The sequence below is a fragment of the Papaver somniferum genome, chromosome 3 (genome assembly GCF_003573695.1).
Source record: "Papaver somniferum cultivar HN1 chromosome 3, ASM357369v1, whole genome shotgun sequence".
NCBI classification, from domain to species: Eukaryota; Viridiplantae; Streptophyta; class Magnoliopsida; order Ranunculales; family Papaveraceae; genus Papaver; species Papaver somniferum.
Window position 1 is genome coordinate 15,207,201 of NC_039360.1, and position 12,656 is coordinate 15,219,856.

At 37.6% G+C, this 12,656-nt stretch overlaps 3 protein-coding genes across 6 annotated transcripts; all 3 read left to right on the plus strand.

Moving 5' to 3' along the window:
- Window positions 1-985: 985 nt before the first annotated feature.
- Window positions 986-1,834, plus strand: LOC113359037. Its single transcript, XM_026602735.1, has one exon. The coding sequence runs from the start codon at window positions 986-988 to the stop codon at window positions 1,832-1,834; it is 849 nt and encodes a 282-aa protein (XP_026458520.1).
- A 384-nt stretch (window positions 1,835-2,218) lies between these two features.
- On the plus strand, window positions 2,219-6,198 carry LOC113355382 (kinesin-like protein KIN-1). The gene is made up of 16 exons (XM_026598230.1): window positions 2,219-2,289; window positions 2,496-2,630; window positions 2,760-2,862; window positions 2,977-3,020; window positions 3,269-3,298; window positions 3,392-3,514; window positions 3,625-3,650; window positions 3,862-3,943; window positions 4,310-4,351; window positions 4,441-4,474; window positions 4,575-4,650; window positions 4,734-4,953; window positions 5,046-5,137; window positions 5,383-5,503; window positions 5,605-5,787; window positions 5,894-6,198. Exons 2-16 carry the CDS (start codon window positions 2,508-2,510, stop codon window positions 6,086-6,088), a joined length of 1,494 nt encoding a protein of 497 aa, XP_026454015.1. The 5' UTR covers window positions 2,219-2,289; window positions 2,496-2,507; the 3' UTR covers window positions 6,089-6,198.
- Window positions 6,093-11,134, plus strand: LOC113355381 (phytochrome B-like). Of its 4 annotated transcripts, none has more exons than XM_026598229.1 (5): window positions 6,093-6,108; window positions 7,851-9,264; window positions 9,432-10,236; window positions 10,322-10,615; window positions 10,745-11,134. In XM_026598229.1, exons 1-5 carry the CDS (start codon window positions 6,100-6,102, stop codon window positions 10,947-10,949), a joined length of 2,727 nt encoding a protein of 908 aa, XP_026454014.1. In that variant the 5' UTR covers window positions 6,093-6,099; the 3' UTR covers window positions 10,950-11,134. The 4 variants fall into 4 exon arrangements, with proteins under 4 accessions (XP_026454014.1, XP_026454009.1, XP_026454008.1 ...); XM_026598224.1 differs by lacking the exon at window positions 6,093-6,108 and having other exon boundaries at window positions 7,089-9,264; window positions 9,432-10,078; window positions 10,157-10,236; XM_026598223.1 differs by lacking the exon at window positions 6,093-6,108 and having other exon boundaries at window positions 7,089-9,264.
- The last annotated feature ends 1,522 nt before the right edge of the window (window positions 11,135-12,656 follow it).

Consider the following 12,656-nt stretch of genomic DNA (forward strand, 5'->3'; position numbering starts at 1 on the left):
CATCTCATGTCCAGGCCAACTTATAAATTTCAATAAATATGTTTCTATTTTAGCAAAAACATGACTCCTTCTCAATGTCAGCTAATTAGTGGGACTTTGCAAGTAAGACAATTAAACTTAAATGATGAACAATATATGGGTTTACCTATTTTCATTGGAAGAAACATGAGAATTCCCCTTTCCATACTTGGTGATAAGATGGACAACAGATTGTCAAAGTGGAGACAAACCAACATGTCAGAAGCTTCCAGATCAGTGATGGTGAGAAACGTAACTAATACCATTCATATGTATCATATGTCAAGTTTCAAATTGCCAGATACAACTATAAAAAAGGATGAATTCTTTACAGCAAAAGTTTTGGAGGAAGAAAAAATCAAACAAAGGAAGAAATCTAATCACATGTAAAAGTGTAAATGCTCCAAAAGAGGAAGGTGGACTAGGATTTAGAGATCTTCATATCTTCAATAGAGCTCTTCTTACAAAGTCTGCATGGAGAATATGTACAAATCAATCTTCTATCTTCAGCATGTCACTTCAAGCAAAATACTTCCATGATGGTGATATATTTAATCTCAAGAAATGTTCTTCTACAACTTGGTCTTGGACCAATATTAGTTCAGAATTACAGTTAATCCAGAAATATAGTACATGGAGCCTTGGAAATGGTCAGTCCATCCTCATCCGGAAGCACAAATGGATTCAAGGTCCCACTGTACCTCCAACACCAAGGAATGGTATTACAAATGCTGAAGAGTACAAGTATGTCTTTCAGTTATTCAATTCAGATAACACAAGGTGGGATAATTCTCTAATACAATCTCTCTTTGAAGACACAACAACAAGTTTAATCCTCTCCATGAATATTTTCTCTAATCATGATGACAAGGTGGTCTGGACTCTAGAGAAGAATGGGAAATTTTCAGTAAAATCAGCATACAAAAATATGTTTGAATAAAACTTTTTACCTGCAATTTCTCCCAATATGAAGAAGATCTACAAGAGACTTTGGAAGCTACCTCTACTCCCAAGAATTAATCAATTTATGTGGAAGTGTGTTAAAGATGTTCTCTCCACTAGAGACAAACTCACTTATGCCATACAAGATGGAGATTTCAGTTGTGCTTTCTGCTCTCAAGTAAATGAAACAGCTATGCACTGTATTCTTGAATGTCCTCTGGTGAAACCTGTCTGGTTTGCAGCTTTAGGTATCCATACTCCCAATAATGTCAGCCTGGTGAACTGGTTATGTAATAATTTTGAAAATCTAGAAGCAGGTCACATTCAAGAGGAAAATATGTGCAAAATTACAATTGTAGCATGGTGTATCTGGACACATAGATATAACAAGATCTTCAAGGGTACGACAACAACACCAGATATAATTATTCAAAACTGCAGGAAGTATATCTCTGAGTATATTGAGATGGCTCGAAAGAGACCAGTCAATAACCATAAGCAAGTCAGACTTAATCTTCATTGGACTCCACCTCCATATGGAACTTTTACTATTAATGTTGATGGTTATTATTACAATAGTTCTGGTGGCATTGGTCTTACAATTCGAAATTTTGCAGGAAAACACCAAGGATCCAAATGTGTCTACTTAGCTGAATCTTTAAGCGCGGAACATGCTGAGTGCAGGGGGCTATGGGAAGCTGTGAAGTGGACAAAAGAATTAAACTTGAAGGAGGTATTTTTCGAACTGGACTCAAAGCTCGTGGTGGATGCTGTAACTAAAGAAGAATGCAACCTGGACTGGAGACTCCATAATCTAGTTAAAGATATTAAGACGTTTTTCATGCATCTAGCTCTTGGCATTGTTACTATGTGAAAAAAGAGAAAAATAAAATAGCAAATATCTTGTCTAAGTCTGCTAGAGTAAGAAAACTCAATAGAGTTTGGTTAACTGAGCCGCCTGGTAACATAAAGAGTTTACTAGATAAGGAAGCTCAATATGTAAACTCTTGATTTTAATATATCAATTTTCTCAGTTTCAAAAAACAAAAAACCCTGCTTTAAAAGGTCATACGGTGAAGATACCAATGACCCGAGTTCCAGAGTTCCAAACTCACCAACACCAAGTTATTTACGGATGCAAAAAAATCAAACAGTGCTTTGAAAAGAAACAGGGGTGCCTTCAATATTTCATCGGACACCTTGACTCAGTCACCCCTCTATAAAATAATCCATTTTAATCAGTTTCATCTGAATCTTTTCAAATTCTCCCGCTTCCGAAGAATTTCGAACTTCACTCTCAGATCTCAAAAATCATCAACTCTTTCTGAGGTAAATTAAACACCTTTCTGTGGTTTAAATCTAATTCGATCTGCTTGTTTTCGTTTTTCACTTCATTCCCAACTTTGATTCCACATCTGATTCATATACTTTGCGGTGAAAATTGATTAGATATCAGATTCAGTTCGATGGAATGAAACATCGAACGGTTTTTAGTATGACCGGATCTGTGATATTGTTTTCTTTTTTTCTTACAGAAAATTGAATCCATGAGAGAGATGTCTAATGTCACAGTTTGCGCTCGATTTAGACCGTTAAATTCTAAGGAGAAACGAGAAACTGGTGATAAGATCTGTATGCATAACTTAGATCCTGAATCTTTTGTTCTAAAGGTTTGTTTTCTCAAATCGTTGATTCGTCGTTTTTTCCCCTTACATTTCCGATTCTTTATATATATAGATATATATTAGATTTGTGCTAATATTGTGTTTGATTTAATTCCGGTGTGATTTGGTTATTAGGATGAGAAGGAAGGAGAATTCACCTTCTGTTTCGATAAAGTCTTTTATCAAGAATCGAAACAAGCAGATGTATATGAGTTTCTTGCTCTTCCCATTGTGAAAGGTTAGATTCACAAATCGAAATATCCTCTAAATGTTTTTCCGTATGATGTCGGTTTAATTTATATATCTAGTATTCTGATTCACTTCTTCATTCCGCTTTGAATTTTATCAACAGATGCTGTTAACTCCATTAATGGAACAATCATCGTTTATGGACAGGTAAAATTCAGCTTTGTTATATGGAGATTTTGTTTTTTCTCTGTTCATGTTTTTCTAATTGTTGTTGTTGTTGTCAAGTGTCTTTTGATTGAACATTTATGTTCATAACTCGTAGTTGTAAATCCCCATGTAGAAATACATCTGTAACTCCTATGGTCCCGTAAACCTGATTCTTTCTTGTCATGGTGTATAGTCTGTTTTTAACTGATCCAATGATTTCCAACTAATGAGTTTCATGCTGGGAACAGACAGGAGCAGGGAAGACATATAGCATGGAGGTAAAGTGGTCAACTTTGATTGTGGATTATTTTTCAGTTGATATGTCTTATCGATTAAAACCTATACTAAGAATGAGGTTACTCCTTTTCCAGGGAAATGGTGTCATGGAATGTCATGGAGAGGAGACAGGATTACTTCCTCGAGTCGTGGATGGACTTTTCGAATCTCTTAAATCGCTTGATGAAATGACCAAGTACACGGTCAAGTTGTCAATGGTATGTATATGTTTATAATCTTGTTTCTTACATTGGAGGACTGCAGAACTGTGCAGTTTCACCATGTATCTGTTCATTCAGTTGTTAAAGCTTTATTCTGCGTCATGTAGGTGGAGATCTACAAGGAGAAAGTGAGGTCTGTATGCTTAATGATGTGGTTGATCTGTTTTTCTTCTGAAATATGTGACCCTGTTGAAGTGGTACAACTTTTTCAATTCCAGTGCCTTTACATGGATGTTTTCTCAATGTCGTTATCAATTGCTGTACTTTTGTTCTCAAAGTCATAAGCTATTTTTCCTTTTATTTGGTTGATCTGATTAGTTACTGGATTTTTTTTTTTTGGTTAGGGACCTATTTGATTTATCGAAAGACAATTTGCAAATCAAAGAGAGTAAGCTCCATGGAATACATTTGACTGGCGTTACTGAGGTAAGCCAAACCTCCTGGAGTGTTCCATGTTTAATTACTATCAATGAGAATTACCAGTAGATAAGTGTTTAGAGTTACTTCTTAAGTTCAGTGTGATCTTTTAGTGTTTATGTCCCACAAAGTGTTGATGTAGCGACCAGTTAAATGGTCGTGATTCTGGCATGCAACTTTGCGTCCAGAGATATGATTCTAATTTTGCTCTGACTTGGCTTAGACCGTGTCAAATTTCTTTGAAATATCCCTGCTAGTTCCATGGTTAACTCAAGCAGTTCACTTGAATATGAGACAATTGGGCCAAGTCAGAAATGTGCAACATATGTAATGGAAGTTTAAGACTTTAAGTAACTTGTCACTTGATTTTGCTAGGCCTTCATCTCTGATCCAGCAGAAGCATCACAAAACCTTGCGGTAAGGAAAATGCTGTAACATATGTTGGTATTTATTTTAGTTCTGTTATATGCATTCTCAGCCCCCTAATTGGAACTCTGTGAATGCAGAATGGAGTTGCAAATAGAGCTGTTGGAGAGACACGTATCCTTTTAGAGGAAAACGCAGTTTTAATCGCATTTGAGAAATAGTAAGTAGTACTTACATTAACCTTAAACCTGTTGTTAAACCTTATCCTACAAAGAGATGAACATGGCAAGCAGTAGAAGCCATTGTGTGTACATCTTTACAATTCATCTGGACTCAGCAAATGATAGAAGGTATTTTCTTGTTTTTGAATCGACAACCCAAATTTGCCATCCCATGTGCAAGTTTTAGATAAATAATATCTGATTCTGTATAGGTTGAAGTCTGGAAAACTAATTCTTGTGGATTTGGCTGGGTCTGAAAAAGTGGAAAAAAGTGGAGCTGAAGGGAAAGTACTTGATGAAGCAAAGACCATCAACAAATCTTTATCGGCTCTTGGAAATGTCATCAATGCTCTTACTAATGGTAGTCCAGGAAAAACAAATCACATCCCTTATCGAGATTCAAAGCTTACTCGGTTTCTACAAGATTCGCTTGTTAGTCCTCCTGTTCGGTTATGCTACTTCCAATTCAAAATATTTCTGTGCCGATTAACAAAAAAATAATAGTTTCTCTTATTATGTTGCAGGGTGGGAATTGTCGTACAGCATTGTTGTGTTGTTGCTCACCTAGCACTCTAAATTCATCTGAGAGCCTTTCGACTATACGGTTTGGTGCAAGGCATGCTAACATCTTGAACTAAATCTTGTGAACCCATTTGTCCTGTCCTGTGAATCAAGAAGATCCCATCATGTGACTGGCGTGAGGACTTAAACATCCGAGTATATAGTAGCTAGAGTAGGCTGTTTTAGTCCTGCTGATTCACATAATGGGATCTTCTCAGCCCAATTGTGGGCCACCAGTGTTACAGGTTTTAGCAAATTTTCCTGCTCTAAAGTTGTGGACCCTGGATTTGCATTTGACAGAGCAAAACATATAAAGACATCACCAAGAGCCATTCCTATTGAAGACAAAGTTGTGAAGAAAGAAATGATTCCTTCTGCAGTTAAAGATGATTCAAACTCAGGCCAGAGAATACTAAACAAGGTAAGGATGCAGGAAGGCTGCTATTTTAGCTCTCTTTGTGTCTCACTTAATGTTACTGAATATGAAGTGTAATATTATTCCAACTACTGGATTTGATATAGTTAAGTGAGAAGATGAAGGTTGAAGATGTAAAGCTTCTAGAAGAGTTGCTTATAAAAGAGGGAATAGTTTACAATCCTAACTCGATTGGATTACACTGCGAACCAGCTTTAGAAGACTTAACTTCTCGGACAATCACTGTACTGCAGCAAACTGTGGAAGAATTATCTTCAACTGTTGATAAGGTCGAAAGGAAATCCCTTTTTTAAGTCTTTAAGACATCAAAACTTATTTATAAATTGATTATCTCCAGTTATTTGCTTACCTCAGTTTTCTTTGTTGTTTTTACAGCTGAAGAGAGAGAATAAAGCTCTAAAAGATATACTAAAAGATTTACTAATGGCCGGTGCTGGTAGATTAAATATACATGGTGAAGATGCTGAAGGTGACGCGAACTACTATGAGAAGATTTCAGGTCTTTTCAGTTCCTTGTATTCCTGGGTTTGCAGATCCATAACGACACTATATCTCAAAAAGGATCTTTAAATGACTCAGAAATGAAAAAGGTTAGTGATATGCATGTGAGTATTGTATAGCAACACTATAAGTCCATAACTGATGTACTGAAAGTTCTTGACTGAATTCAAACTTTGCTAGAAGTCTGTGAAAATGCTGAATAGGTTCATATTTAGTGTCTCAAATCATAGTGTCGAACTTTAGTTGTTTTTTTGTACCCTTTTCTTGTTACTCGTATTGTGTCTGAGTCGTTCAAGTCATCACACAGGCATAAGGCTTGCAATTTGTAATTGCCATATTCTCATGTCAGACAAATATCTAACGAGTCAAATTTTTTGCAACCTATTCCTTTGTTAGACTTAATAGTCTTGGTTAAAAACTCGGCTATCATAGACACAAGCCATGCTACTTTCTAGGTTCTTGTCTGGAGGTCGATGAGTTCACTAACTTCAGTAATGCAGTCATTGTCTAGCTAGACTAGACCCAACAAAAGCTACAATGAGTTGTCAATATGAATGATCCATCTTCCGTACCAAATGTTGATGCCGTCTCTGGTTCCCACTTTGCCGATGACATTTTGTTTAATAACCTTTAAACCCTGACCAAATTTCTCTCATATCCAGAAAGTTTGTTTCTTAGGTAGCATATGTAAGGGACTGGAGTTGGTGTCCCATAAAAATGTCCTGGCTTGTCATTTTTGTAGATGCCTCATGCCTCTTCAGTAGAGTTGTAATTTATTTATTTTTAATTTTTTTTGATACGAGTTGTAAAATTAGTGCGTCTGAGTTTGGAACTTGTTGGCACCTCAATTCAAATACCGACCTAAAGAAACAAGACAAAATAAACAAAATAAAACTCTGGACATGTATGAAAATTTTGAACCCATTGTATGATATATTGACAAGATAATCAGTCAAACGCAGATAAGTAAAACAAAAACTTCTCTATAAGTCTACAAACATAGATTGTATTAGTTGTCTTCCAATATAACTTTTTTTATTGAAAACTTAGAATGAATACCATTAAAAACCTTGAACCATCATAAGTCTTGAAATGTATAATTCATCCACCATTAAAAACCTTGAACCATCATAAGTGAAAAAACCCAGAAATTGCTCCAATTTTGATTGTTATGGCGCCAGGAAGTAGAGAAACAACAAGTGATGCTAACAGTAACAACCAATAAAATTTATCAGGTTGTAGTAAGATTAGATATATGAGTACTCAACAACAACCAACACCATATTCTGTTAACAAAACCATTGCACAGTATCCTGTTGATGCTAGACTTGATGATGTTTTTGAACAATCAGGAGAATCTGGTAAGTGTTTTGACTACTTAGAATGTTTAAAAGGTACTTCACAATCAATTCCTGATGAACAACAGATCAACACTTACTTATCAAGAGTCCAAAGGGGTGGTCACTTACAGCCTTTTGGTTGTATGATAGCGGCTCAAGAAAGCACTTTTAGGGTAATTGCTTACAGTGAAAATGCTTCAGAAATGCTTGATACCGAATTTTTAGTAGTGGGTACTGATGTTAGAACTCTTTTTACCCCATCAAGTGCGCCTTTCTTGGAGAAAGCGTTCTCGTCTCATAACATTTCGTTTTTTAACCCTCTATGGATTCATTTGAAGAATTCAGGGAAGCCATTTTTCGCTATTTTGCATAAAATTGATGTGCGTATTGTAATTGACTTAGAACCAGCTAGTGCAGAAGATCCTGCTTTTTCTATTTCTGGGGCAGTTCAGTCTCAGAAGCTAGCTGACAGGGCGATTTTGCGGTTACAGGCTCTTCCTGGTGGGAATATTAAGACTCTGTGTGATACTGTAGTCAAACTTGTTAGGGAGCTTACCGGCTATCATAGAGTTTTTGTGTATAAATTCCATGAGGATGACCATGGAAAGGTTGTAGCTGAAAGTAAGAGGCCTGATTTGGAACCGTATATGGGGTTACACTTTCCTTCCACTGACATACCTCAAGCATCGAGACTCTTGTTTGAACAGAACAGAGTTAGGATTATTGTTGATTGCCATGCTAGACCTGTTCCTGTGGTTCAGGATGAAGCACCGATGCAGCCTCTTTGTTTAGCTGGTTCAACTCTCAGGGCACCACATGGTTGTCACACAGAATACATGGCTAATATGGGTTCAGTTGCCTCATTAGCAATGTCAGTAATCATCAATGAAAATGATCAAGAAAGTAGCGGAGCTTCTGGTGCTCGTAATTCAACGAGATTATGGGGACTTGTTGTGTGCCATCACACATCTGCTCGGTGTATCTCGTTTCCTCTCCGTTACGCGTGCGGGTTCCTAATGCAGGTTTTTGAGCTTCAGTTGAGGTTGGAATTGCAGTTGGCATCCCAAATGCAGGAGAAGCACGTGCTGCAAACCCAGGCTCTCTTGTGTGATATGCTCCTCCGAGATTCCCCGGCTGGGGTTATTACTCGGAGTCCAAGCATTATGGATCTGGTGAAATGTGATGGTGCTGCTCTCATCTACCAAGGGAAGTATTTTTCTGTTGGTGTTTGTCCTATTGAATCCCAGATTGAGGATATTGTTGAGTGGTTGTTATCTTGTCATGGTGGCTTAACGGGATTGAGTACTGATAGTTTGACTGGTGCTGGGTGCCCAGGAGCATCCACATTAGGTGATGCAGTTTGTGGGATGGCTGTTGCTTATATCTCCTCAAGAGACATCCTGTTTTGGTTTCGTTCTTCTGCAACGAAAGAGATCAAGTGGGGTGGGGAGAAACATAGTCCAGAAGACACTGATGATAGCCAACGGATGCACCCACGTTCTTCTTTTAAGGTGTTTCTGGAAATAGTTAAGAGCCAGAGTTTGCCGTGGGAAACTGCGGAGATGGATGCGATTCACTCCTTGCAGCTTATACTGCGGAATTCAATTAGGGATGTTAATAGAAGCATTTGTAAGTCGGAGGTCAATACTGAAGTTGGGAATGAAGATTGTCAAGGGATGGATGAGGGCATTTCAGTTGCGAAAGAGATGGTCAGGCTGATAGAGACTGCTAACGCTCCAATTTTCGGTGTAGATTTTGGAGGTCGGATAAATGGGTGGAATACAAAAATTGCAGAATTGACAGGTCTGCCTGCTGAGGAAGCTATTGGGAAGTTTCGACTCCAGGACCTTATTTACAAGGAATACGTGGATGATGTAAACAAACTTCTTTCCCGTGCATTAAAAGGTAAGTTTCCCTATATTCACTTAGATTTTGCAGTTTAGTCTATATTATGGATTTCCATAGTGCAGTTTGATTTTGTTAGTTACCTTTTCCTTTACTATGAGAAGGTTTTATGCATTTTCTTGCAACTAAAGAACATGAAGAGTTCCCAATGATTTGAATCTATGCAGGGGAAGAAGATCAAAATGTAGAGATAAAGCTGAAGACATTCGGTCCACAAAAGCTTAGCAAAAGCGTGTTTCTGGTGGTCAATGCCTGCTCTAGCAAAGACTATCTGAACAACATCATAGGAGTTGGCTTTGTGGGTCAGGATATTACTTCTCAGAAAGTGGTACTGGACAAGTTCATACGTCTACAAGGTGATTATAAAGCTATTTTCCATAACCCCAACCCTTTAATTCCGCCCGTATTTGCTTCGGATGAGAATTTGTGTTGCTTGGAATGGAATAAGGGTATGGAAAAACTAACAGGTTGGAACAGAGAGGAAATGTTTGGAAAGATGCTGGTGGGAGATATATTTGGCAGTTGCTGTCGGCTCGAAAGCACTGATGCTCACACAAAGTTCACGATTGTCCTCCACAATGCAATTGGAGGGCAAGATACAGATAAAATTCCATTCCAGTTCTATGAGCGGAACAGGGTATATGTGCAAGCTCTCTTGACAGCAATGAAAAGGGTTAATTTGCAAGGAGAGATAAGCGGGGCATTCTGCTTTCTTCAGATTGTGAGCCCTGAATTGCAACAAGCCCCGGAAGTACCGAGGCAGGAGAAGAAACTCTGTGCTAGGAAGACACATTTGGCTTATATCTGCCAAGAGGTAAAAAATTCTTTACGTGGCATACATTTCATGAATTCTCTACTAGATGGAATGGATTTAAGTGAAGATCAGAAGCAGGATCTTGAGACTAGTGCTGCTTGTGAAAGGCAAATGATGAAGATTATTAGAGATGTTGATTCGGAATGCATCAAGGATGGGTTAGTAAATCATGTTTGACAATCCTTAATAGGCCACTAGATTCCAATAATTTTCATGTGATTGTTTCCTTCTGCCTGGTGACAGGTCCTTTGAATTTGATGAGGCTGAATTTTCACTTGGGAACCTTATAAATGCTCTAGTTAGCCAAGTAACGATTCTCCTAAGAGAAAGAGGATTACAACTGATCCGTGACATTCCAGAGGAAATCAAAACTCTAGCTGTTATTGGTGATCAAATTCGGATTCAACAGGTCCTAGTAAATTTCTTGTTGAGCACGGTACAATACACGCCATCTCCAGGAGGCTGGGTAGAGATTCAAGTCCAGTCGAGCCCGAAAAAGATTGCAGATGGGAAAGAACTCCTACATCTTGAATTCAGGTATTTCTTGATTCATGACTCTAAACCAAGTTAATTACTACTGTATGCTGGATGTACTAACACAATATGTTTATATTATCTGCAAACTTTTTGTCCTTGTCCTAATCAACAAAGCTCTGCTTGAGATAGGATTGGGTGTCCTGGTGAAGGCCTCCCCCCTGAAGTTGTTCAAGACATGTTCAGCAGCAAGGAGCGGTTGACACAAAAAGGTTTAGCCTTGAGCATGTCAATGAAGATTCTGCAGTTAATGAATGGTAAAGTTCATTATGTCAGGGGATCCGAACAGTGTTATTTCGTCACTGTCCTTGAGCTTGCCTTTCCTAGAAGGGATTAGAAAAACACTACATATTGAATGTATCGCATGCAGTTGCAGGCAACTGAATCCCATCTATGTTAATTAATGTCTGAGACTGAGGCAAGTTAGCCAAAGGAGATGGTGAATTTTCCCCTGACATCCTACTGTAAGCTTTTGTTAATCAAGTGCCAGGTGTTTTCTTTTTTATTGTGTATGATGCATCTTCCAAGCCATAATCATGTCTGAAAATCAAAATCTGTAAGCTACATCTGGAGCTGCCTTGTGGTACAATGTGAAATTTCTGCCTCCTGAAAGTAACTGAGCTTTTAATCCCAGTTTCTTACTCAAATATCCCCATAATAGAGAAATGAGTGATTTTGCAATCTACTGACTGAAAAATATATGATTAAATTTTTTTCTCAGTTTGATTTTAATGGGCAGTCTAATCTAATAAATAATAAAAATACTCACTAAAGTTTGCTTTCATTATCATTCTATTTTTTGTTCAACAGTCTTGACTACAGGAACGACTGTTCCAACATGTGACCCTATAAGTACAAGTGAACAGCTGTTCTTCAGTTCAGACTTGCCCAGTCAGTCTTTTTTTCATCATGCACTTCTCTTCAATGGCCTCTCCAAAAGCTTCTTGGAGTAGTATTATGAAGATCATCACCATCAACTTGATCAGTATTTCATTTTTTTCCTTTTGTAAAACTACTTCCTCTACTATGCTCAGTAGTAATCATACAGCAGTGTTCAACTTTGGAGATTCCAATTCTGATACCGGTGGTCTTGTAGCAGGGTTAGGATTCCTTGGACCCTATTCTGATACCGGTGGTCTACTATACTTCCACCAGAGGGAAGAACATTGGGCATTAGTCCATTTTCATTTGATGTTCAAGTGGCTCAATTCATCCGGTTTAAAGCTCGAGTTCTGCGCTTGCTTTCCGAGGGTACTATATACAAATCATCTCCTTATTCATTTTGCATAGAGTACGTTGTAAGCAATTCCGTCTAAATTCTCTTCCATTACAGATAACAAACTACAGCTTTCTCTTCCTTCCGAAGATTATTTTGCACGAGGTCTCTATATGATTGACATAGGACAAAACGATCTCGACGGTGCTTTCGGTTTGAATGATGAAGAACAAGTTATGGCTTTGATTCCGACTATGATATCCCGACTTGAAATCGACTTTTACGTGACGTCGCAGATATTGACCGGAAAATACTCGCATTCCCTTTTCTCGGAAGAGATTTCACTTCCTCAATATCCAATCTACTGCTGATTATAAGAAAGAGCCTTTGAATAAAACATACTCCTTCCAATTTTGACTATTTTTAAGTTAAAATACGGAAAAATGATAGTACCTCTTTTTTAAAGACGAAGATAATTTCTACTGCTATTACAAAGACTGTGATTATTACATTTTTCATACACTTCCAAATATTTTGGCATACGCAAAGAAGATATGAAAACACCAAGACAATGTTCCTCTTGCCAAATATCAAAGCAAAAAAGATATTCTTTTTTTTTTTTTTTTTTGTAATCTTTCCTTTCAAGAAGAGTTTCTTGGTGGTATGGAGGAGACACTGCAAATTACTAAACAAAGAGATTCATTTTGGAAATTCCTAAATTGGCCCTGACTTTTTGCACATTTGCCAAATTGTACTTTCTTTTCATTTTTCTTTTTCTTATCCAAAAATGATTTGGCTAATGCTATCCCCCAGTGTACCCACACCACA